This window comes from Choloepus didactylus, chromosome 13 (assembly GCF_015220235.1).
Source record: "Choloepus didactylus isolate mChoDid1 chromosome 13, mChoDid1.pri, whole genome shotgun sequence".
Taxonomy (NCBI): domain Eukaryota; kingdom Metazoa; phylum Chordata; class Mammalia; order Pilosa; family Megalonychidae; genus Choloepus; species Choloepus didactylus.
Window position 1 is genome coordinate 64873818 of NC_051319.1, and position 27424 is coordinate 64901241.

The window sequence follows — 27424 nt, forward strand, 5'->3', positions numbered from 1 at the left end:
GGAAGATGCATACTGATTTGTTCTTAGGCCTTAGTAAATGATTCTCCTGCCACACACTGTCTTAGTTATGAGAAAGAATTCTGAAGAGCGAACTTGAAGTGTTTATGTATTTGGGAGAGAAGACATACTATTCGGTCATTTTCTTTACTAATGATATGTTACATAGTTATAATTTAGTTTAATGAAAATTTATGGCTAAATCATGCCCATATTTTTTTATGGATTTCACTGGCATTAGGTAAAATCTCATCATAGAGTTTTAAAAAAAATTTTATTAAACACAAATTTCTAACTCTTTTTTCTTTAGTTGGTAATGTCAGATTTTTTAGCTATGTTCCTATTTATTACATTTCTTTAGCTAATTATGTGTTATCTTGAACTGCTTTCTTTGATAGCTACATTTGCAGAAAAGTAGGGGAGAGTTATCTCTACCATTATGCTTTTCATCAAGATTGAGAAAATCTGTGTGTAATGCCAAGGTGTGATGCCTGCCACATGACAGGCACCATGCAAATTGTTCTCTTTTCTTCCATTCAGAAGTTGCTGATATGTACGAGTGGTTAGAGGGTTGTTTGGTGGGTAGGAATAAGCGAAGACTCTTGGGAACAGTCTGCTAAATGGGAGAATCTCTCTTAATTGACCTCTGCTTAGCCTACTCACCACATTAAGTGAAACTCTTCATTCCGTCTGTAGAATTTACTGACTGATGTCTATGCTACATTGAGTGCCAGTAGACTGTGCTGTAGTTGGCTGTTGATCTTTCATTCCACCAGTTATTCTAGACTTACCAAGAATCATTTGTGTTTCTGTCCAACAAACTGTTTATGGCAGTAGCACGTGGTCTTGTCATTATGTAGTTTGATGAGATATTATTCAGTGAAATATGAAGTGAAAAAGATGTTTGTATGAGAACCAAGTAGGTTGCTTTGAAAACAGGTGGATAGCTAAAACCAATTGTAGTTGATATAGGCATGGGTGAAATAACTGTAAATGATTTGTAAGAAAGAAAACCAAAAATCTTAAAAGTTTCTATGATAAGATTGCTTTTCAAGTGTCTGTGAGGTGTTTTTCTATGTTCAAGAATCAAAAACTGGAAATCACAGGTGATGTACTGTAGATATGGTTTTTCTGAGAAAGATAAAATAGAATTCCAGTCAATAGACCGATACTTGAAGAAAAGGCCTTGTGCTCACTTTAAAGGGTTGTCTAATGAATGTACATTTATATGTTTAAGTTCCAATAAACTTTTTAAGGTGTATAGCTTTTTTTTAAAAAATGATTCTCCTTTTTAACTCACTGATCAATTGTTGATGGGTTAATAATAATATTTCTAAGAGGGTGTCTGCTTCTAAAATATCTTTTCTAATTTACACTAACCTCTGAGAGATTTATTTGAGTTAACAGCATCCTCTTTTTTAAAAAGAAATAAATTCTTCTATTCCTGAACCTGGTAATTTCATACATTAGGGTGAATTGTTTCATTATCCAATCAAGTGATCAATCTATGGTTCCCACATACTTCCTTTTATAGTCCCTAATCTGATTATGAGAGGGGCCTTTTTATAATTCCAACATCTTTTCAACCCAAGTAGGGACTGCTGGGGTGAATTGGTAGAGGAGTTTGTCCTTTGGAAGAGGAAGTGCTGTACACTGATGCATACTGGGAGCACCTGAGGTTGGTGCAAAGCATGCTTGTCTAACAGCTTATAATAGCTACCCTCTTGTCCTTGCCTAGTTCAGCCCAACTGGAGAGAAGAACTTTTATATGTAGTAGGAGGTATAGGTTGGGGAATGGAGATAGATGGGATTTACCATTTATCTTTGGTGTCACTACATTCCAATGCCTGAAATGCAGTAGATACTGAAATGGAACTATGGAGGGAGGAAGGGTGACTCCAAGCCAGTACTTCAGAGCACTGGTCTGCCTTTCTGTGATTTTCTTACCTCTGCACTTCTCGGTGTGTTGGATCATCTTCAGGCTGGTGGCAAGATTACATCTAGACATGCATTGCCCAGAGAAAGGAATGGGTTTTTTCCTTCCCATGCATCTCATTTTGTGGGGTACAAGGAAATCTTTTGCCCAAGCCTAGTGGTGTATTTTTCCGTTCATGTTTTATTGACCAGAATTAGATTGTATATGCTTCCTAATCAGTGGTAGCAAGTAGTGTGGAGTTATGTTCATTTCTACTAATTGGGATATATCTCTGGAACTGGGGATGGATGTTACATTTTCCTGAGTTACATGGTGGAGGGAAGATATTTTAAAGTTTTGTGGGAAGAATATGGGGAAAATGGATGTTAGAGAGGCAGTCAATAGTGACCACTAAATCTACTTGTTTTGAGAATGAAAATAAATAATGCATGAGTGTACTTTGAACTTTAAAGTGTTATACAGATTTAATGGCTGAAAGATTATAAAGCTGCTTCCGTGTTGCTATCTTAAGTATGCTCAGGTATTAATATTTTAGGAGTCAGAAACACTGCTAGTTTTCTTATAATTTTGAGTTGGTAACATAGGTTATGTAAGTTGTAAGATTATACATTTTTTTTCCCATGGAATTCATAAAGCTATTTTAATTTTGAATTGAAAGGTTGTTCCTATAAACTGCTTTAAATTTTTTACTGAGTTTCTGCCTTCCTTCTCCACCAAAAAATTTGACCGTCACTTTGATCTCATCAGATTCCTTTGTTCCTCTCTCCTAGTGGTGAATAAGTACATTGAGGAAATGGGAGTTTATCAACCAGAGGAAGGATTTATTTTGAATCATGGAATTCCTGTGAGGTGGGAGGAAAGGACAGTTATTACACATCTTGAGAGCAGCAAAAAGGATAATGGGGGAATGGAGAGGGAGGGGAGAATCACAGAATTTTAGAATGGAAAGGAACACTGAATGAAATGCTCAAGTCACATACCTGGTTTATACAACTTTCATATCCTAATTGCTAGTGTAGTGCTCTTTCTGACCAAGTGGTGGAAGGCAATAAAATTAATCCTGTCTCCTTTGCAGTTTTGCTCAGCACCATGGGCTACTAGTGTACACCATTCAGCCAGCCACCTTTAATACAAGTATCTGTGTTCTCAGTCTTTGGAAGAATTTAGCCAGAGATTTTGTTTGATTTTTAAAAGTAAAACAAGAGCACAAATCTGTCCTTTCACCTGCCATCAAGCAGTCAATAACAGTGACAACATCAGAACATGGAAACACACACACATGTGCAAGCACATATATATTACACTATAAATAACCTCAGACCTGGTCTGCTTAAATGAAAATTCAAGAGCAGAATGGATGCTTAGAGCAATTTATATTCTTTATTTTATTTTCAAGAAAATTATTATACTTTGTCTATATTCAATATATGTAAAAAGTATTATGTGTATGGTTGTAAATATATAGAAATAAATCCATCCATCCATTAGAAAAAATAGTAAGTCTGTTTTAATTGGAGAAAAATAAACTCCTGGGATGGGTTGCTTCTACCCATCTTAATTTTAACACATAATTCTGCTTTCATTGTGTATTATCTTGAATAAAGTGTGTCCTGAATACATCATTGTTTTGCAGTTCTCTTTTTTTTTTTAATTGGAACTTATTAAAATTATTTACCTTAAGGTTTAAGTTGAAACTGGCCATAAGATACCTTTTGATATGTGTACTTTATAAAAGTAGTAGATTTATGAATATTTCATAATTATTAAGTGTGCTATGTTTTTTTTTTTTTTTAACTAGTTTGGTTTTGACTTCTGTTAGTATACCTGGTAATGTATTAAAATATGATGTTTTAGAGTTGAAAGTTATATTCAGAATTTCCTTTCGTAAAAAGGGAAGTGAAAAATGTTTTTTTTCCCCTACACCCAGTCTGTGTTGTTTATTTTCTATTTCTGTGAAGTACTTATTTTATATTCTAGCAATCAGTACTTTCAACTGGCAGGCAAATAAATTAGGTAATTAGTAGGAAGAGAAGAGAGAAAATTCATGGTATTTCACTAGCCTTACAGTGTGCAAATGTATGGCTATAAGGCTTTTAAATAAAATCCTAACTCTGGGTACAAAAATAGCTTATTATTGTTCTGGGGATGAAACTAGTGGGTATCACTTGTAGGTGGCATTAAAAAAAAAAAAAACCTGATATTTGTAGTTGCATATTTTTATAAAACATTATTTTATTTTTAATTTTTATTCCAGGGATCTGAAAATAATATAGACTAACAACAACAACAACAACAAAAGTATAAATCTTAAGATGTGGAATCTTGTAATGCCAATTTTCATTTTCTGTCATATCAGTGTCAGGGTATATTGTGCCTAATATTTCTTTATGCAATTGAGATTCTGCAAATATTTGTAGTTAATAAAGTATCAGTGTAATCAGATCTTTAGGATTATTCTTGTGGGTGTTTTCTGTTAATCTGCTGAAAGTTGATAACTAGAAAGGGTATTGTGTGTTTGTTTACTATTTGATGGTGGTTTTTTGAACACTGATTAAAAAAAATCCTGGGCAGTTGGAAATTAGAATATTGAATAAGGTAAAACAAATTTTGCTATATACACTTAAAAATTTCCATTTGAAGAGTAGTACCTTTTTTTTTTTTTTTGCTGTGACAGAGTAAATAAAGGACAAAAAATGATGGATTTTAAAGACAGTCCTTACAGTCTTTGCTGTAAGGCTGGGTGTGATAACACTAGTAGATGAAAAGAGAGAAAGGTTTGTGGAATTGAAAACTTGTACCAGTGTTTCTCACTGCATAACCTGACTGCATGTTAACATTTTCAGGGAGCTTAAAAATAGTCAGATGTTGGGACCCTTCCTCATGCTAATTTATATTGGGGGTAGGGCCAGGATTGGTATATTTTAGAATTTCTACAGGTGATTCCAGTGTGCAGCAGGGTTGAAAATGACTGGTTTCTCCTTCCCTTTATACACACCTCTTAGCTCTTTTTTAAACAAATGACTTCCTGTCATTTTTAAGCTTTCTTTTTAATCAGGGGTGGGGAGAGTAAGTGAAGATGAAACAGAAGAAATGCAAAGAAAATATAAGCAAGTGGACCAGGTTAAAAAAGTGATTTATCTTCATAATTCTATACCCGGAATAGTTAGTGAGACCACTATATTCAGTTGTTCATTAGCAATTTTGGTAAGGATAGTACCAAAGAGGATTTTTACTGCATAAAACATTTGCTAAAGGGAAATTTATCAAAAATAAATTAAGGCATTCATTCAGATGCCTCTGGAAATTAAAGCTACTATGAATTCTAAGAAGGGAAGAAGAATTGTTGCTAATTAAAATTTTTATTAGTTTTAGGTCATATTTATAATATCACTGAGTTATTTCATGGAACATCAATATGGAAGGGGCCTTAGTGGTTATTTAAATATGATCTCACTTCTCCTTTACTCTTTTTTTAATACCATTGTTGATGAGGAACTATCCCTGTTTTTCTCCTCAGTGTAGATATTTTACCTCAGTATAGTATACTGTATAAAGTCAGTAAATATGTACATATAAATGCACTATTTTAAATGATAATAGGGTATCTTGACGTTTATGACAAATTGGGATCTTTTTTGTGACTCATTTGATGCTGCTGCTGGGGTCAGGAACACCCATACCACTTATAACATTGCTCCTCTGACAGAATAGGAGCAAGCCATTTTATAGTGTGTTCTATATTTTCAGTTTAATTCAATGAATTTTTTTTTTTTTGCATGGTGGCAAAATAGGAATTGGCCTTTCTTCTATAAATTGCAAGGGTTAGGTTTCAGAAAACTGCCCTGATATGAGAATTTATGATAGAGAAATTTAAAACTGAATAGGCTATAGAAGAATGTGTTAATGTTTGAATCTGTGGAAGTATGTGGAATTATTTTGGGTTCACCAAAATATCACAATAAAATCTGCACATGATAAGAGTTTACCAGTGACACTTTGAACAATTAACGATAGGTACTGTTCCACAGGACCACAATTCCTTGTCAACAATTCTAAAATCCAAAAAGCTCTGAAAGCTAAAACTTTTTTGTATGTGTTTGGCACAAATTTGTTTCTTCATAAAACCTTTTGTGAACTGCTGTGAGTCTTTATTACCAATTGTATTTATAAGTTGCAATGCAGAAATATCAGATATTTGATTATAGCCTGCCATCCTAGACTTCTTTGGAAGTGTCACAAAGTATATTGTATCACTTGTCTAAAATCTCCCCAAATTCTGAATTCCCAAACATGTTTGGCCACGAGAACTTTGGAAAGGGCCTACATTAATTTGCCTTTATCCCTTGTTTCTTAATAGAAACTACTCAGCATTTACTCCTTAGGGATGGTGTTTCAGTAAGATGTTAGTAAAAGGTTTGTTTTTGTTTTTTGCTTTTTTTTACATGCCTAGAGGCATTTTATTCTAATCTGTGTTCGTTTCTTTAACAGTTGTTGAAAGTTTTCTGGTTTTTGACACTGAGTTATTTACCTTGGTTGGTGAGTCCCACTGTGGTCTCAGAATCATTGTATAATTAGGAAGCTTAAGATGGAAAACATTTAGGGTAACTTTGGCTTAAACTGAATAGCCAGCAAACGTTCTTCTTAATACTCTGGATTATATAATTTGCCTATACACATCATAACTTCGTGGCAAAGTACCTACAGGCAGCCCCTTTTTATACATCTTGGCTTCCTTTTCATAACCAAAAGAAGCAGTGGTGTGGTTTTAGTTTCCTTAATGGTGGTTATTTTGTTTGTTTGTTTTGTTTTGCTTTGTTTTTGTTTTTTGTTTTTTTAAGACTTAATTGCAAAAATCTGTATTCCTACTCTGGCATCTTTTTGCCTCCAGTTTCTATTCTTGACCTCTCTGGTGTTTTATTTTTTCTTCATTTTTTCACTTTCCCCTTCCCTTTTCCCTTCCCTTTCTCCTCTCCCCCTTTAAAACAATATTCTTCAAGAAGAGAAATTCTTAATCATGGTGTTCTGTATCAGAAAAACTTCCTACTTGCTGGAAAGATGATAGAAATAAACCTGTACATTCTAGTATTTCCCTAAAAAGGATCCTGCTATAGGGAAGTGATTATTGTACTGCTTGTGCAGGGATAGTGTGTTATGTGTGTGGCTTCTTTACTTTTTTTTCAATCCTTAAACATTGAAGGGTAATGTTATAAGCTGTGTGTGTTTTTTTAAAATGACATTTGTGTATATTCATCACCATGATTACCTTTAGAACCGTTGCATTACTCCAGGAAAAGAAAAGAAAAAAGCCCCTCAAACATCCCATTCTCTTTACCCCTTCCTCTTATTGACCACTAGTATTGTACTCTACCCAATTTTACAACTTACAGTTGTTACAAATTGTAACAATTTGTAACCAGTAAAACAGTGTAGTATTGTCAGAGATAGATCTGTGGAACAGAACAGAACATCCAGAAATAGAGCCATACAAACATGGGCAACTGACTTTTTTTTTTTTTGTGCTATATATTATACAGTCATCAAAGATCAAGGCTACTGGATTACTGTTCAACAACTTCAGGTATTTCCTTCTGGCTATTCTAAAACTAAAAAGAAATATCTATATAATGAGTCAGTAGTCACAGGCATTTTGTTAAATCCATATTTCCCTGTTATACTTCCTCACTCTCATTTGGTCTTTCTCTCAGTCTTTGGAGATATCTGGGCAATGACCATTTTAACTTCTTTATGCTGGAAAGGGGTGTTGGCCTTATGGGGTAGAGGAGTGAAACTGGTTAATATTGGAGAGACTGATACCTCTGGGTTTCAGGGCTTGTCTGGCATAGGATCAATCTGTAGGCCTTAAGTTTCTGAAAAAACAATTAACTAAGAAAACCTTTTATGGAGACTTTTGGCACATTGTGATAATTTGCAATATCTGGCTAAAGCTTGCATAAGAGTAGTAACCTCCAGAATGATCTCTTGACTGTATTTGAAATCTCTTAGCCACTGAAATTTTATTTTGTTTCATTTCTTTTCCCCCTTTTGGTCAAGAAGGCATTCTCAGTTCCATGCTGCTAGGGCCAAACTCATCCCTGGGAGTCATGTCCCGTGTTGCCGGGGAGACTTACATGTCCTGGAACACATCGGTGGGGGGGAATGTAGTGAGTTTATTTGCAGAGTTGGCTTAAAGGGAGAGATTAAGCTGTTCTTGAGTTCACCAAGATATCAGGCACTTTAGGTATAGATCATAATGGGAGCATATGAACTTGGTAAATAGTCCTTCTTTTCCACCTCAAAGATAAGATTTAAAATTTTGTGGTTAGGTTATGTGTACTTGCTGTGTACTTCCAAAGCACTATAATTCCGTTGTAGTCCCTATTGTACTTTATATTATTGCTTGCTTAAACTGTGTGATGATAGGGACTGTGATTGTCTTGTTTGCCATTGTATTTCCTGTGCTAAGCCTCTAATGTTTACTTATTTATTGAATGAGTGAGTTAATTATTTCATCTCATCTTTTTTTTTTTATTAGGGAGAATTTTAACATATAAGACCCTTGAATAAATGCCTCTTGAGATGTCATACTCACCCCAAACCAATTTAGTTTGCATCATCACAGTTGTTAGAGACAAATCTCAAACAAATACATTGGCCTCAATTTAAATACAATAATAAACACAAGCATCTGTCTCAATTACTCAGGCTTGAAAGTGGAAAAATACTTTGTAAAAAGATTTTTAAGTGGCAGAAGTTGAAATTAAAAGCATTTATTGGCTAACCAGGGAATTTAGTTAAAGGAACTATTCCATTTTTTTTTTTTAGCCTTTCAGCTAATTATGGCTTTGTTGAAGATTTTTTTTTTATGTTAGATAAGCAGCTTCTTTCTCTGTCTTTTTAATTTACATGCAGTAAAATTTGTTCCCCTGATAGTCAAGGTACAAAACAGGTCTGTCACCCTAGAAAGTTCCCTTGTGCTTATCAAGCTCTGAGAACTAAATATGTTTTCTGCTCCTGTAATTTTGCGTTTCCAGAATATCGTATAAATTGAATCATGTGGTATGTAGCCTTTTGAGTCTGCCTTCTTTCACTTAGTACAATGCACTTGAGATTCATCCATGTGATAATGTGTATCATTGTCTTCTTACTGCTGAGTAGTATTCCATTGTGTGAATGTAACTTGGCATTCACCTGTTGAAGCACTTATTTCCAGTTTTTGATAATTATGAATAAAGTTGCCACAAATATTTGTGTACAGTTTTTTTGGTGAACACAAGTTTTCAGTTCTCTTGGGTAAATTTTAGAATTGGGATTGTTGAGTCATATGGCAAGTATATATTTAACAATATAAGAAACTGCCAAACTGCTTTCCAAAGCAACATTTTTTTTGCATTCCTACCAGCAGTGTACGAGAGTTCCAGTAATAAACAGTTCTTAAAATTTAAATTGACTATACTGAATTACTTTGGTTTGTTTGTTTCATTGCATACCAGCAATATCATGACAGTAATTTAATTCTGAATATGATATTTTTATTTCTGTATTGTCAACTAGAAATAGTGATTTAGGGGAACCTCCTTTTTTAGTGGATGCAGTCTTCATTGTTTTCTGGAAACTATTCTTTCTTGCTCAGGTAATGTGGCCCTGAGGTCTGTAAAGAAAAACTTGGCTCTTAACGCTATTGCTCATGTTGGGGATTGGGATCCCTTGAATCAATTCTGTGTTTCTCAGGTGATGTCAGTTAACTTTAGTGAAAGATTCTCCTGGTTTGGTCCGGGCAAAAGGAAATCCTGTCTCTGGGAAAGTGTCTGTACTTTCAGCTTATTTCTGTCACTCATTTCTATTTTGTTCTAGAATTTTGCAGTGCTAACTTGGTTGTTTATGGTTTACTGTCAGTTATACTACTAGGTCCCTTCTTTGATGACAGTTGACAATAGTAGCTTTATAATCAAAATCCCCTAACTTGAGTACCCTATAATGACCAATTACATTGTGACCCTTGCATACCTTAGACTGTTATTTGTGGTTATACATTTTTTTTTTTATAAATTAGGAAATTAGCACTGTAGTTAAGAAGGTACATAACTTTGTTATAAGAATCATGGGTGAATCAGCTGTTGACTTTTCTGTGTATTTTCTCACTTATATGGCATTATTAGAGAATGAGCTCTTAAATAAGTAGAAAATTGAATCATATTTTATATCAAAATATTACAGGGTAGTACTGTTCAAATCTTTTCTCAGTGATACATGTTTCATATTGTGGACACTAGTTATAAAGTGTGATGGTATGCAGAGATGAGTATGAATTTATTGTAGTATATAAGTGGGTTTATCTTCCTTTTCTCATATTTTTTGCTAGTCAACTCAGGTTTCCCTTTTAAATTTGATTTTTAGTGTAAACTTAGAATTATTTGAAATAAGAATAAAGTGATTCTAGGTAGATGTTTTAGGGCCTCTTGAGGTATTATTCCATTTCTTGTAATATCTTAGAATTATAAATTGCCTGCCTGAATCTCTTTCTCTTGGGAATAGAGCAATGAACTTGGAGATATAGCACCTAGAACAGTGTCTGGTACATGGTAAATGCTAATAAATACAGAATATGACTTTCGTTGATGGCTTGAAGTGTAGATTTTTTATTATTGCTGTGATTGGTGTTTGCAGTCAAGTTGTGATTATAGATAGTGAGCTGACCTGTTCATTGAGGTTGGGATAATGAATATTTAAGTAATATAAATTTAGAATGACCTGTGCTTGATTTTTGATACCTGTCATTCTTAAAGGGACAGGCAATGAGGATGATCTATGCTTTTCTGGGTATATGTATCATAAATGCTTAGAGGGAGCATTTTCAAATTAAAATTAAACATTCCCTCTGCCTCCAACTATTTAGACCCACTGGCCATGATAAGGGGTATTACCAATGGGAGTATAAATTCACTAGTGAAATTGAGAAGAGGGGCACAAAAGACAGTTTGAGGACCTATTAAACAGTTATATCCTAGTTATACTTGGGGAACAGTAAGACCTGGGTAAATAGAATATTTATTTAATTAAACTTTCAGTAATGTTTATATTAAAGGAAATTTAGATTTTAATAAAGTTTTTCATTTAAAATTTGACTTAATTATAACTGATTAGTATATAGTGTGTTTTGATACTTCCATGCCATTGTACAATGGCTTTCAAACTTTTTTGACCACAACTCATAGTAAAAAACATATTTTATGTTTTACATTGTATCCCAGTGATGCATATACATCCATATAAATAACTAAAACAATATCTTATTTAACAGTACCTATTCATAATACATGTGTGTGCTCCATTTTCTTTGTTGTTTGATACCATTTCATTTAATAAACTGCTGCTTCAGACCCATTAAATTGATTTGATGACCTACTAATGGGTCCTGAGTCACGGTTTTGAAAACACAGCTATAATAAAACCAGTTGGTAATTTTTAAAAGCTAGAATTTCCAGAATCTTAATGGGATTGTACAAGGGCATCACTGAAATCAGATTTCAAAAATGTGAAGTGTTGTTGTAGTGTTAGTTACTAAATCTTTCTGAGACAAAAATAAGTTTCTGTGGTATGTAATTAGAGAAATTGATATCCATTTTTGACATTACAGTTAATTATTTAGCTTTTAAAAATAAATGTTTAATCTCTTCTTAGACAACCACAGCTGAGATTAGCCAGAAACCAGTAACTGGGAGGATACTTGCTGCTAGTAGAAGTATGTGATGTAATAGCTAGCCATCATATCACAATTACCCTTATTCATTTAAATTTTGGAGAAGTTTGAAGATGTGCATTGTAATATAATTTTTATAGAGACTGAATAAAGCATTTGAAACACTGAATGGGTCATTTAATATACTAAATATGGACTTTTAAAAATAAAGCAGTGGGAAGTCAATGCTATGACAAATACCATTTAAATGTAAAATTTAATTTTTTAATTTCCATTACTTGGAGTTTTGTTTTTGCAAAGAACGTTGAATAACATATTAAACGTGAAAAGTATACCCGTGGAAACTTCTAATACTATTTTCAGGGGCATGGAGCAATTCTTTGTTTATTGCAACAGTATTTTGGAAGCTAGATAGATTATTAATAATTAATAAAAAATTTTGAACTGCTCATTAATGTTTACTTAAAAGCTTTAGCTAGGACTGGGTGGTTTTTTAAATGAGGTAGAACATTGCATTTCTCCAGTGGCTGATAATGTTCTCAGACTCCTTTCTCTCTCTTTTATCTAGCTGTAACTTTAAGGAGGGTATCTGGTTGTATTAAGTCCTAAATTATTTGGCCATGCAGATTAGAGAATCTGATTTTCTCTTTCATGTTTTGAAAGTTTATCAGTGATCATCAAATTAGAACTATGCCAGTGGCCTACATTTCTACTCATATAATCAGATTATGTCTAATATTTTCTGTATTAATCAGCTCTTCTTTATAAGTTAATGTATCAAAATTGTATTTGTTTATGAAAGCAAAGCAATTGATTATTTATATTTGTTTTTTCTCAAGGATAATTTTACCCATTTGATGAATTCCCTGTCTTTTTAAAACAGATATTTAAATAAGTCAGTAAGCTGAGAATAATTGTAGAATCAAGCATAATTTGTAAATATTTTATCATCCTTTATACACACTCGTGTGTATAACCAAATGCATTAACCAAATGCGTGTCTGTTTTTACTAATGGGAGGGTTAAAGTTTGTTACTTGAGTTAAAGGGATAATAGCTCTTATAAAAATTAAAATATCCTAGAGCAGTATAAATCATTATTTTACTTGCATTATAAGAAATTATATACACTGGACATATTTCTGCAAATATCCAAAACTTTCTTCTCTCAATGGTTTTTATTTCTCTGAATGCCTTATTTTTAAGATTTCAAGCTGCATTTTTCCCATTCTCTTCCTTGTAAATTTTGAATTTAAAACTTCTCTGAGGATTTTTTTTTCACTTATTATTGACTGTAGCTAAAGATATAATAAAATACTTAGATTATTTGTGAGTCCTTTTAGCAACTGTTTTAATTTTAATGGACATACGACATACTGAATCTAGTATCTAATCATATTTCTGTTTTGTTTGGCTACCATAAAGCTCTGAAATACACTTACTGTTTTGTTTAGCATGTATACTAAACTGCATGATAGGCATTTAGTATACGAATATTGCTTAGTTTTATTCCTCATTTTACTTCCCTCCTGATTCATTTTTCAGTCCTTTTGTACTGTGTGTATATTGTAAACTGATCTAAATACTTTTTTGGAACAAGGTTGGCTCTAAAAGAAAGTACAGATGTTACTTAGTTTTTATGATACTTTGTTTCTAAGGATACATTTATAAAGCAATTCACTGAGAAAATAACTATTAATCTCAGTGGTTCTTAACATTTTTAGGGTAATAATCTTTTTACAACCTTTTGAAGACTATGGATTCTTTCTCCAGAAAATGCTCTGGGGGTCCATGAACTTCGGATTAAGAACTCCAGAGCCTCTATCTCCAGTATTGCTGGACTCTTAATTTCATTCAAAACAAACAAAAAACAAAACAAAAACTGATTTGTAGAGGCACCTGATATTTTGCTATTCAGTCATTGAAATATTCTTAATTTTTTACGAGTGTTTTTTAGTTATTTATTTTTAGGATTGAAATTACCTATTTGTTGATAGTTTAGTTAATGCTTTTTTTGAAGTAATGCCTGTTCATGGTAAAAAAATTACAATAATACAGAAAGGTATATAGTATTATAATAATCTCTTCCCTCATATTTCCAGTCTTTGAATTTTTCAGTAGATACAACCACTTTTAATTATTTCACTTTTTATTACTTCCAGTGGTTGCTTCCATATTTCTAAATAATATGCATATATTTTTAATAATATGTCAAATTTTTACACTCTCTTTTTTTAAAATGCATTTTATTTTTTTAGAGCAGTTGTAGGTTTAGAGAAAAATTGTGCAGAAAATAGAGTTCCCAAATACTGCCCCCCACAACTTTCCCTATTATTAGCATTTTGCACTAATGTTATACATTTGTACAATTGGTGAACCAATATTAGAATTATATTATTAACTAATGTTCACGTAGTTTATATTAAGGTTGACTTTTTGTGTTGTCTAGTTCCATGGTTTCTTCTCTTAAAGATTTTCTTGTAATACATATACCATGTAAAATTCCCATTTTAACCACTTTCAACTATATAATTCAGTGGTATTAATTACATTCACAGTGTTGTGCTACCATCATCACCAATCATTGCCCAAACTTTTGCATGATCTTGAGAAGAAACTCTGTACTCATTAAGCAATAGCTCCCCATTTGCACCATCCCCACCCCCCGCCCTGGTACCGTGTAAACTGGTTTCTATCTCTATGAACTTGCATATCCTAGTTATTGCATCTAAGTAAGATCATACGATATTTTTCCGTTTGCGTCTGGCATATTTCACTCAACATGATGCTTCAAGATTCATCCATGCTGAAGCATGTGTCAAAATTTCATTCCTGTTTACAGCTGAGTAATATTCCATCCTATGTATATACCACATTTTGTTTTTCCATTCATCCATTGATGAACACTTCGGTTGTTTCCATCTTTTGGCTATTGTGAATAATACTGCTATGAACGTTATTTCATACACTGTTTCAATCTCTGCTCTAAATTCTTTTGGGTATAACCTAGAAATGGGATTGCTGCATCATGGACATTCTATGTTTTAACTTTTTGAGGAACTGCTGCTGTGCATTCCACAGTGGCTATACCATTTTACATTCCTACTAATAATGCACGAGGGTTCCTATTTCTCTGCATCTTTGCCAACACTTGTTTTTTTTTCTTTAGTTTGTTTTAATGACAGGTATTCTAGTGGGTGTGAAGTGGTATCTCATTGTGGTTTTGATTTGCATTTCTCCCATGGCTGATGATGTTGAGCTTCTTTTCATGTGGTTATTGGCCAATTATATATCTTCTTTGGAGAAATGTCTGTACAAATCCTTTGCCAATTAATTAGTTGGGTTGTCTGTTTGTTGCGTTTAGAAGTTCTTTATGTATTTTGAATATTAAGCCCTTATCAGATATATGGTTTCCAAATATTTTCTCTCACTCTATGGATTGTCTTTTCACTTGATAATGTCTTTTGATATGCAAAAGTTTTCAATTTTGATGAAGTTCAATTTTTCCATTTTTTTCTTTTGTTCCTCATGCTTTTGGTATGAAGTTTAAGAAACCATTGCCTCATACAGGGTCCTGAGGAAATTGTCCTGTGTTTTTTGTCTAAGAGTTTTGTGGCTTTAGCTCTAATATTTGGGTTGTTGATTAATTTTTTTGATGTAACATTTTTTAATATTTTTTAAATTGTGAAATATAGCATATATACAGAAAAGTGATAACTTTCAAAGTACATTTTAACAAGTAGTTATGGAGCAAATTTCAAAGTATGAGAATGGGTTACAGTTCCACAATTTCAGTTACTTCCATCTAGCCATTCTAATGCACTAGAGACGAAAAAGAAATATCTATATAATAATTCAGTAGTCATATTCCTTTGTTAAATCCTATCTAGTCTGTTGTTACTCCTCCCCCTTGTTTGAGCACTGTCTCAATCTTCTGGGATATCTGACAATGACCATTCTAACTGGTTCATATTGAAAAGGGGTGTTGACATGGGGAAAGGGGATGCACCTAGTTGATGTTCTTGAAGAGGCTGGTGCCTCTGGGTTTTGGGACTTATATGGCATAGGAACACTCTGGAGGTTTTAAGTTTCTGAAGAATAAACTTAGTGAAATTTTATAGAGTCTCAGATAGAGACTTCAGTATTTTTTAGGGTTTTTGGAATACTGTTGGTTGGGTCTTGGCATACTGTGGCAATTTGCAGTATCTAGCTGAAACTTGTATAAGAGTAACCCCCAGAACAGCCTCTAGACTCTATTTGAAATCTCTTAGTCACTGAAACCTTATTTTGTTATATTTCTTTTCCCTTTTTTGGTCAAGAAGGCATTCTACATCCCATGATACCAGGGCCAGGCTTATCCTTGGGAGTCATGTCCCACATTGCCAGGGAGACTCACACCCCTGGGAGTCATGTCCCATGGAGGGGTGAGGGTAGCGAATTTATTTACAGAATTGGGCTTAGATTGTCTACTTCTGAGCAACAAAAGAGGTTCTCTGGAAGTGACTCCTAGGCATAATTATAGGTAGGCTTAGCCTTCCCTTTACAGAATTAAGTTTCATAAGAGCAAACCTCAAGATTGAGGACTTGACTTAATTATTTAGGGGGTCCCTAATTTCACATAGCATATCTTCTATCCACAATAAACAATCAGTGTCTCACATTATCCTCTTTTAGTTATACAGTCATCATCACTCTAAATTTTAGACAATTGTCATAACCCAAAATACCCCATAGCTCTTATCCCCCCCGAATTATTAACCCCTAGTATTGGTGTGGTACTAGTAAGATATTCCTACTAAATATAGTCCATAGCATGCAATAGTTAGATTTTCCCGTATACCATTCTGTTGTTAACTCTTGTACGAATGTCATACCTTTTAAGTAGATCACACAAGAACTTATTTATATTTGTAGTGCTAACCTGTGAGATTCATGACTTTAAACAACTGCTTTAAATCATGTTCACCTTTAACACGGCACTGTTACTTATAATCCTGTTAACAAATTATCATCACCACTGTCCGTTCCCATACCTTTAAGTTCAACCTTATTAACAAGTCTGTACATATTAGGTAACTGCTCCCCTTCTGTAGCTTCTGTCTATCTTTAGGTCCCCAATGTTCTACATTTTAAGACTCTGATTTTACATTATCTAGGGGGTTCATATTAGTGATATAATAAAACATCTCTCCTTTGTGTCTGACTTATTTCATGCAGCATAATGTCCTCAAGGTTCATCCATGTTGTCACATGTTTCAGGACTTCATTTCTTCTTATTGCTGCATAATATTCCATTGTATGAATATACCAGATTTTGTTTATCCACTCATTTGCTGAAGGACACTTGGATTGTTTCCATCTTTTGACAATTGTGAATAATGCTGCTGTGAACTTCAGTGTGCAAATGTCTGTTAATCTCACTGCTTTCAGATCTTCTGGGTATATACCAAGTAGTGGAATTGCTGGGTCATAGGGCAACTTGATATTCAGTTTTCTGAGGAACCACAAAACTGTCTTCCATAGTCGCTGAACCATTAGATATTCCTACCAGCAGTGGATAAGTGTCCCAATTTCTCCACGTTCTCTGCAGCATTTGTGGTTTCCTGTTTGTTTAACGGCAACCATTCTTATAGGTGTGAGATATCTCATTGTGCTTTTGATGTGCATTTCCCTAATAGCTAAAGAAGATAAACATTTTTTCATGTGCTTTTTAGCCATTTGTATTTTGTCTTCAGAAAAAATGTCTGTTCATATCTTTTGCCCATTTTATAATTGGATTGTGTGTACTTTTGTCATTGAATTTTAGGATTTCTTTATATATACTGGATTTTAATCCCTTATCAGATATATAGTTTCCAGATATTTTGTCCCATTGATTTGGCTGCCTCTTCACCTTTTTGGCAAAGTCCTTTGAGGTACAGAAGCATTTGATTTTGAGGAGTTCCCGTTTATTTTATTTTATTTTATTTTTTCTTGTGCTTTGGGTGTAAGGTCTAAGAAGCTACCTCCTGTTGTGAGGTCTTGAAGATGTTTCCCTATATTATCTTCGAGGAGTTTTATGGTACTGGCTCTTCTATTTAGGTCTTTTATCCACTTTGAGGTGACTTTTGTATAGGCTGTGAGGTAGGGGTCTTCTTTCATTCTTTTGGATATGGCTATCCAGTTCTCCCAGTCTCATTTCTTGAAAAGACAGTTCTATCCCAGTTCAGTGGATTTGGGGGCCTTGTCAAAAATCAATTGAGCATAGATCTGGGGGTCCATTTCTGAACTCTCAATTTGATTTCTGTTGATCCATTTTGAGTTGATTTTTGTATATGGTGGTAAAGTAGAGGTCCAGTTTTGTTCTTTTGTAAGTGAATATCCAGTTTTCCTAGCACCATTTGTTGGAGAGGCTCTTCTTTCCTGATTGAGTGGCCTTGGTATCCTTGTCAAAATTAACTGACTATAGATGTTTGGATTTATTTTTGTGCTCTCAAATCGACTCCATTGGTCTATATATCTGTCCTTGTGCCATTGACACACACTTGATTAATTTAGCTTTGTAGTGAGCTTTGAAATCAGGAAATGTGAGTCCTCCAACTTTGTTCTCTTTTTAAAAGGTGTTTTTGGCTATTTGGGACACCTTGCCCTTCCATATGAATTTGATGATTGGCTTTAACATTACTTCAAAGAAGGCTGTTGGAATTTTGATTGGGATTGTATTGAATCTGTAAATTGCTTTGGATAGTATTGATATCTTAACAATGTTTAGTCTTCAAATCCATGAACACAGGATATCTTCCCATTAATTTAGGTCTTTAATTTCTTTCAGCAATGTTTTATAGTTTTTCATGTATAATTCCTTTACATCCTTGGATAAATTTATTCCTAGGTATTTGATAGTTTTAATTCTTATTGTACATGGAATTTTTTTCTTGATTTTCTTTTTGGATTGCTCGTGTCATCTCTTGTAGGTTTTGGACTGCTCATGTCAGCTCTTGTAGGTTTCTTGTAGATTGTTTGGGATTTTCTGTATGTAGGATCTTGTCATCTGTGAATGGGGCAAGTATTACTTTTCTCTTTCAATTTGAGTGCCTTTTATTTCTTTTTCTTCCCTAATTGCTCTGGTTAGAATTTCCAGTAAATGTTGAATAGCATTGGTGATAGTAGGCATCTATATCTTGATCCTCGTTTTAGGGGAAAAGCTTTCAGTCTTTCACTGTTGGGTGTAATGCTAACTGTGGGTTTTTTTCATGAATGCATTCTTTTAATTCTTGTCCTAAGAATGAAGAGGTTTTAGCTCTTTCTGCAGAAATGAAGAACATAGCAAGATTTAGAAGGGTAATTCAGAGGAAGGCCTTGGCTGGGAACATTTCTAGCCTACTGTTTGGCATATGTAAGTTTCATTGATGTACTCCAGGTGAATGAAAAGCCTGATGTTAGGGGCTCTGATGGTATGCAAGTGGGAGGACTCAAGGCAGGAATCATACAATTAAACTTAGAAATGTTTAGAGGTTAAAGGAACTCATTTTTAAAAATTTACAGTATTTATTTTCTGTCCTTGGTGACAGACAGTGTGCTAGGTTCAAGGATCACAAAGTTGCATATAATAGAGACGTTGCTATACAAGACAATTATAATACATAATATAAGATGCTCCTTAAAAATCTTCTAGTCTAATCCTCCTATTTTACAATTATTAAAATAAGCTCAGACACATTAAGGGTTTTACCTAAAGCTACAAAACTAGTTTAATAGTTGAATTGGAATTTCAAGACTTCTTTTTTCTAATTCTGTGCTCATTTTGGTACATAGACAGTCAGCATCAAAGAAGTCTAGAAGCAGATAGCAAGGATCCCAAGACCTGGGAGAATTGGGGTATTGCAGCAGGATAGAAAGCTTGGGACTTAGGTATCAGAGAAGGAAGCAATGAGTTTTAGGGGAACAGTGGATACAAAGCTAGAGTATAATTTCTTGTACTAGGTAAACGGGTCATTAGTGGATCAGCAGTAGGATGACTTGATGATGTTCCCACGCCTTTCTCAATTATCCCTTTCTGGCAACCAGATTCGTTCTAGAGATTGAATTTGCAATTAATTATGGCCAGGGGATCTTATTTTGGTGGACTTGATGGATTCTGGTATAGAGAATTAGGCAGGATATTTTATTAGGAGAAACCTGTCTCTTAGCTTCAGAAATATGAGGATTATCACATAAGAAAAACTCTTTGCTTTTATAATAGGAAGTTATCACTGGAAAGAAATTTACTTAGCCACATTTTGGAAAATCTAGAAATGTTTGTAAAACTTGTTTCTTGGAACTGAAATTGATATAAATATTTTCTGAAATACCATTTTCTTCCCTTACTTTTGAAGCAAAGAGTGGTCATTGTTTTTTAAAATAAAAATAATTTTATTGTTTTCCCTGTTTATAAAACTAATTAGCATAAGAAAATTGTAAAAAATTCAGACGGCATATACAGATTAAAGGAGAAAGTGAAAACCACTTGTAATCAACCGGGGATAACTCTTGTTAACATTTTGGTATGAATTCTTCTACAAGTTTATACATATATTTACTCAAAGGAAGAGATCATTCTGTACATTTTGCTTTATAGCCTGCTTCCTCTACTCCTATCAGTATTTTAATAGCTACACAGTATTTGTGGATGACTGTTCTATAATTTGTTTTACCAGTTCTGTATTTTTGTAACAAAAGGGGGGTTCTTATTGGTTATTCTTATGAACATCATGGTAGATACATTTTTGCGTGGTTGTCTGATTATTTCATTAGCATTTCTTCATGGAAGTGGAAATATTGAATAAAATAAAATAATCATTTAAAATTTAATATATTACCAGATTATCCTCTAGAAAGAATGTATAATTGAAAAGTCATCAGCTATGTAGACTGATTTTATCTTCCCATAGCTTTTCCAATGCTAGGTGTTATCAGCCTTTTAACCACTGCCAATGGTGAGTAAAAATTTACATTTAAAAAAATTGATTTTCTTTAATTAGTATGTACTTGAGCATGTTTTTACAATCGTTTGTAAACCATTTAAATGACTTATTTTTTAGATTGTGTGTTTATATCTTTTGTCAATTTTTTTTATTGAGGCGTTAATCTTTCTTCTTACTGATTTTTTATAAATATGTATATTAGAGCTTGCCTTTTGTAATATTTTTGGTCATTTGATTTTTAAAATAATTTGATACATATTAAATGAAATATTTTGGGCACACAAAACAGTTATAGAGAATAATATAGCAAACACCTATACCTACCATCTAACTAAAGAAAGTGAAGTCTATTATTTAACTCCTTCCCTTGTGCTAATATGGACTTGGGTTTATCGTTTATCATTTCATACGTGTCTTATAACATTACCACATAAATGTTCCAGAACAATATCTAGTATTGTTATTTGTGTTTTTACACTTTGATTAAATGATGTATATATACTTTTATAATTTACATTTTTGCTCAACATTATTTTTGAGATTTATCTGTGGTGATACATGTAGCTTTAATTCATTCTTTTAAATAGCTATATAGTCCAAAAACTGCCCATTATATGACTATTAGGACAATTTATTCATTTTCCTGTCAGCAGAGCAATCACATGTTCATTATTACAGACAAATCTTCTTTACATATCTTCTTGTGCCATGCATGAGAGTTTCTCTAGGGTACTTATTAGGAGTGGCATTGCTTTGTTGTAGGGTATAAGCATTTCTCAAATGATTTTTCTAGGAAATTATATTATGATTTGCATGTACGTATTTCTGGTTACTTTTGAGGTTTAGTGCCTTTTTCTGTATTTATTGGCAATTTGTGGTTTTTTTATATGATTGTCGATTTATATCCTTTTTGTGATTGCCTATTTGTCTTTTCCTTATTTATTAATAATGGTTATTTTTATATTCTGGCTAATCATCCAGCAAATGGTTTCAAGTGCAGATTCTGAATCCAGATCCTTGCTCTAACAAAAACTAGCTAAATGACCTTGGGCAAATTACATAAAGCGAACAGACAAAAGTCCTTCAATGTACTCTGCTATAATAAGCTTTCACATGCCGTTTCTATGGTGGGCACAGTTTTAGTTCTTCAGAAGCGTTGCATGGACTGCTTATTAAAAATAAAATAATAGACACAACTCACAAATATTTCTATACATATGTATATGCATGTACAGTCATTAAATAAAGGTCTGGAGCATATACAACAAACTGGAAATAATGGTTACCTCTGAGATGGGCAAGTCGAATAATTAGGGACAAGAGGGGTGGGTATCCCAAAATGTATTTTTCCTTTTTCTGTATTATTTGAATTTTTTATTGCATGTAGAAAGTTTCAGTATTATCCTGCAAGTTCCACTTGCTTCAACAGTCCAAACTCTGGTCTATGATCACTGTATGCTCCCTGAGCCTCACTTCCCTGTGCTGTAGTTGGGAAATTGTCTGTAGACAGAGAGCTTGTGTGAAGGTGAAACTTACCTTGTGTATTTCCCTTTTCTCAGGATTACAGTCTGCACGAAAACAAGTCTGAAAACAAGTGCTGCATATGTTTTGTCTGGTTTTATAGTTGTTTACAGCAGGAGAGGAAGTTCAGTATCAGTCAGTCTTTCAGGGCTGGATGCAGAGGTCTCATTTAGTTCTAGATATGATCATAGGAGCGCACAGTTTCATTTGCTAAATAAAGGAGTATGGTAAATACAGTAAGAAAACTTCATAAATACACTGGGTGTTAGGACTAATTGCATATTTAGGGGGTTGTTGACAATCAGAAGATACTATTTGTTTCAACCCTTGTTATTGTCTCTTTATATAATCAAATGATTTCCTAAATAGGAATAAGAAATCCTCAATATATATTTTTTATGTATACTTGTTTTATTCATAATTTGTACCTTACTGAGATACCAAACTATCTCTAATGATGGTTGGATTTAACAAAATTTTTTTAACCTCATCTTAAAACATCCACTGATCCATCTCATTCAATGGCAACATCATATCAAATATTAAAAGGAACATAAAAACAAACAGGCACACAATTGCACAGTTTTCATAAAGGTTTATTTCATTATTGGTGGGTAGTACATTTAACAGTTAAATATGGCTGAATAATGTTTAGGTGACTGCACAACTGCAGCATTGGTAACTAGAAAACCAGCTAACAAGTGACTGTCTAAATATTTAAAATACATCTTTTGTTAGATTATCCTTTGATTTAATCACCTTCTTAGGAGGAAAAAAGGCCTGCTGGTCACAGTGGAAATATATTAAGGCCAAATCTTCTGATATCCAAACCTAGAGATTTCTTCAGCTGGTTTAAGCCTCCAACTGCAGGGTAAGCCTAAGTATGTGTCCTCTAGCATTAATGTGCTTCCCATCTACCAGAGCACAGTGAAAGCTTCACACCAGGCCTCAGAGTCTGAGTATGGACCACTCCAGTTGAACTAGAGTTGACTTTGCAGAAATGAAAGCAGTGGGATCCGACTGATTCTTAGCTGCCAAAATGAGTGCAGTTGGTAACCTGATGTTCAAGCAAGGTTTACTGAAGTGTCAGGATCTTCACATACTTTCTGATAAATTGATCCTCCATATTCTGTCCCAACATTGACATTAGTGTGTTGCTACCTGGAAGTCTCCAGTCCTGTAGCCCACTGCAAAGTTATTCCTTGTCAGCTTTGATTTGGCACTGTTGAAGGCCATCTGGTGGCCAGCAAGCCAGCCCTGATAACCAAAGACAGTTGAACCATGGATTTCAGGTCCAGCAAAATCAAAACCAATATCACAACCAAGGTTTATACACTCCGTCTTTTAAGAAAACTTGATTTTACCACTTTTCTTTCCCGTGTTTGGTGAGAAGATGGTATCAAACAAATGTCAGTTTCAAACCTTGACAAATCTGGTCTTCGATTGTGATATCTGTTACCAGTGTTCCACTTTTCTGTGTTATCAGTGTTCCACTTTTCTGTGAAAGTGAGACTGTACTCACACCATCTGTTTTTGGTCTCCAAGGTCCCAGTAATTTTACCAGCATTTGTATTAGATGTTGAGAATTCCACACAACTGCATGACTTTGTTTTCACATCCAGTTTCACCAACCCAAAATGAAATCCTTTGTTGAAAATATCTCTAGCAGGTTTGCCAAGGTCAGCATATGTTGGAGGAATACATGTTGGCCGTAGGCAGCTCTGCCCGTAGGTCGCCATGGCAAGGCAGTGGGAAGGGGTGATCTGGTTGTCTCCTGATGGGGGCTGCCTCCACTTGTAGCTTAAGATAGAACTGCCAGAAAGTCCTTGATATTGATCCTAGTTTCTTTACTAGTGACTTTCTTTTTAAAGTCAAAGCTCCTTCAGTTGCAAAGAACAGGAACTTACTCAAATTGTTCAAACAAAAGTGGGAAAATTATTTAAGGCTGCAGATGTACCACAGAATTGAGGTCTGTTTGGGTGAAATTCCTCGAGAAGAATGGGGCAGACTCCTCCAGAAACCTTGAAAAATTTTTTGAACTTCAGTGCTTTTATCTGTATATTAGAAAATTTAATACGTGTTTAATCCACCTCATAAGGTTGATGCCTGCCAACATTTTTTAACCTTGTAAAATTACATTTACACTTTAAGGTCTAGTTCAAAGGTTATTCACGTAGTAATTGTTTTCCTTGAAGGGTAGCTGGAATGTTCTATATCAGTTCTGAGCTCCATTACCACATGTAGTTAATGAGTAGTAAATATTTGTATAAATGAAGATCAAATGAGAATGTATATTTCAAGAGACTTTGAAAATCATTAGGTATATGAATATGTGGAAGACATTTTTATTAATGTCTTTTAGTAAATTGCAAAATATATTCCCTTCTTTCTGCTTTTAGATTGAAAATATTATATTGACTTACTGGAATGTTTTATTTTTTTTTTTAATTGAGGTGATTTTAAATTGGAAGGTGTAGATTGGTGAATGTATATTGGTTTATGAAATGATAAAATTTTTTCCTTTTTTTTTTTAAATGAGTAACTTAAGTGCTTGATTTCTTTTCCTTGTTTTGTTTCTGTGCTCTCTTTAGTATTAAAGTATAGAAATAAAGGGTAATTGTTGGTTTAATAGTCTATTGTGGTTTGATTTCAGTGGACATCAACAAATAGCAATGAATTACCTAGCTTTTTAATGTTACCTGATTTCCCAAACATATGTTTTTTTAATTCTTTTAGTTAACTGATTTTCTTTTCTTAATATTCTAGCTCTCCATCAATATCAGCTTACATCACTGAAAAGATAATTTTGAAGACATGTTTTGCTGAAACGACAACTGAGAAAAAAACCAGTTTACGAATGGGATGAACACGCACAGTTAATTGACTACCTTCTGCAATTTGAATGTTAACATTACCCACCTGGTACAGTTACCTAGTGATGTACCTATTCCCGCAATATCCCATTTCAGTGTGCTCGTCTTGATTAAAGAATTCAAAGTGGAGTACCGCAAACTTGATATGGATAATAAAAAGAAAGACAAGGACAAATCAGATGATAGAATGGCACGACCTAGTGGTCGATCGGGACACAACACTCGAGGAACTGGGTCATCATCCTCTGGAGTTTTAATGGTTGGACCTAACTTTAGAGTTGGAAAAAAAATTGGATGTGGTAATTTTGGAGAATTAAGGTTAGGTAAGACAATTTTGTTTGTTCCATTATGTTAGAAACATTTTTTTTAAATTAAAGATTCTTTTTAATGAAAATGATGTAGCTATTTAATTTGTCTACTTGTTTGGTTGTTTAGTTGTGGTAATTTTAAAGAATAAGGTGTTGGAAATTTCTTGTGTACTTGTATTTTTACTTCTAGGATAGGAATGTCTGCTTACTTGAGATTAATCATCCAGAACATGAAAAAATAAGGAAGTAAATTGAAAAGATCCAACAGACTGAACTAGCTACCAGAAACCCATTTACTCTGTTAAAATCTTTGCAGTATATTATTTAGGAATAATATTTAGGCTGTTATTTCAGATTTGAAAGCCTTTAGTAACTGATCACTTTTGGACCATGTATATGACTTTGGTTCAGATAATATACTGAAACTGCATAAAATTGGTAACACAACTCCCTGCCCCCATATGCCTAGGATGGGGGTCAGGAATCTCTATTTTTCATCAAGGAACTTGGATTATTGACTCAGGTTATTCTTATAATTAGGCAAATTTGGGAAACAATGGTATAATTCAGCCTCCTAACTATATTTAAGGCAATTGAAACTCAGAAAGGGAAATTTACCTGCCTTATGTCATACACCAATTCAATGATAGACTCAGGACCTCCTCCTGCAGTGGAAATGTGCCAATCTCCCTTGATAAATGAGAAGCAGGGGCAGCATGAATATGTGGGGGTTAGCATTAAAGCACCTTGAGGACTCTGGCCAAAGGACTACCAAAAGTGTGAACTTTAGAAGTAAAAAGAATAGAACTTGGCTTTACAAATCTCCTTAGATCCAAACTTGCTCTTAGAAATAAGTACAATTCTGTGTTTATCTACTCATCTACTTCTTTTCATCTTGCAAAACACTCTAATTTTGTAGTGACTCTTTAATTTTATTGCTGTCTTGTGTAGTTAATATACATGAGAATAAAGAATAAAGAATGCCAATAAAAGCAATGATATACTTAGTACATAGCTGTAACATGATGTGGCTGGCAGACTCTTGCATTTAATAGGAAGTCAAGTATTTGAATGGGTGAATGTTTTGTACTTTATTTTTTGAAGGATATTGAACTACATACTTTGAAGTTCTTAAACTGTTTCTGACATTAAAGTTAGAGAAATCAGATTACTGTCTAACCTGGAGCAATATCCAACCATCCATCCATCAATCCATCAATCCGTCCAATATTTATTTCATGTCTGTCATGTACCTGGCATGATTAAGCACTGGTAATATACTGCAAAAATATAAAAATGGTCCCTTCTGTCATGGAACATATAAGTCACTTAACCACGTGGTCCTCAATTTCCTCAGCTTTATGATGAAATTATTTTAACTTCCTAGGTTATTGTAAAGACTAAATTTAGATGATAATGTAAAAGGATTAGCACTATGCCAGCATATTTTAGGAAAACATTGATTATTCTATTCCTTTAAAAGATGATGTCAAGAAATTTGTTCTTTTTTTAAATTAATGTTATGGCATGTTGTTTACATTTATTTTTATTTAAATTTATTTATTTAAATCAGCTCTGCAGCCATGTATTATGTTGTATGTGTTTATTTGTACTGTATATATTGTTTTCTTTTTACATATGGCTATAGTACATTGACCATTTGTATTCAAAACTGATTTTCTATAATTAATTTTCAAAATAACTAAAACACCCCTTTCTTTTGCAGTCCCTGAATAAGCAGGAGGAGGAATAAGATGACTAACTTAGCTGTCTGTCTATTTTTCTGTCTATCTAATCTGTCTATATGGGAGTATGATGTGTATATACATATAGTATGTATATATTTAAATGAATGTATTAATCGCTATATGTGTGTTTTATATATAATGTGTTTATATATACTTATAGATACATAGGTGTGTATACACACACACACATATATATATGTTTGTAGAGCTAATGGAGTCACCTTATTCTTCTTCTTAAACTAATAAATAAAGGGACATTTTACTGCTTTTTAAAAGCCTCACCTGGTTTCTCTGTTGAGAAAAAGTTGTAAGCATCATTCGTTCTATACTTGGTTAAATATATGTAAATGTTAAGGGCTGGTTTAGATCCTTAAAGTACCTTCTCAGAAACCACATTAATAGT

General features: G+C 33.6%; 1 protein-coding gene and 1 pseudogene across 9 annotated transcripts in view; one reads left to right on the forward strand and one right to left on the reverse strand.

Moving 5' to 3' along the window:
• Nucleotides 1-27424, forward strand: part of CSNK1G3 (casein kinase 1 gamma 3) — a 134503-nt gene that overhangs the window by 4403 nt on the left and 102676 nt on the right. For 7 of the 9 annotated variants that reach the window (XM_037800940.1, XM_037800943.1, XM_037800945.1 and 4 more), the window contains exon 2: nucleotides 24859-25288. The exons of 1 other annotated variant lie outside the window; for it this stretch is intronic. In XM_037800940.1, the coding sequence (XP_037656868.1) occupies nucleotides 25111-25288 (178 nt within the window). In that variant the 5' untranslated portion in view covers nucleotides 24859-25110. Of the gene's footprint in view, nucleotides 1-20464; nucleotides 20584-22859; nucleotides 22964-24858; nucleotides 25289-27424 lie in introns of those variants that run through there. One more of the 9 variants, XM_037800941.1, reaches the window with a different exon arrangement.
• On the reverse strand, nucleotides 22867-23831 carry LOC119507804 (annotated as a pseudogene).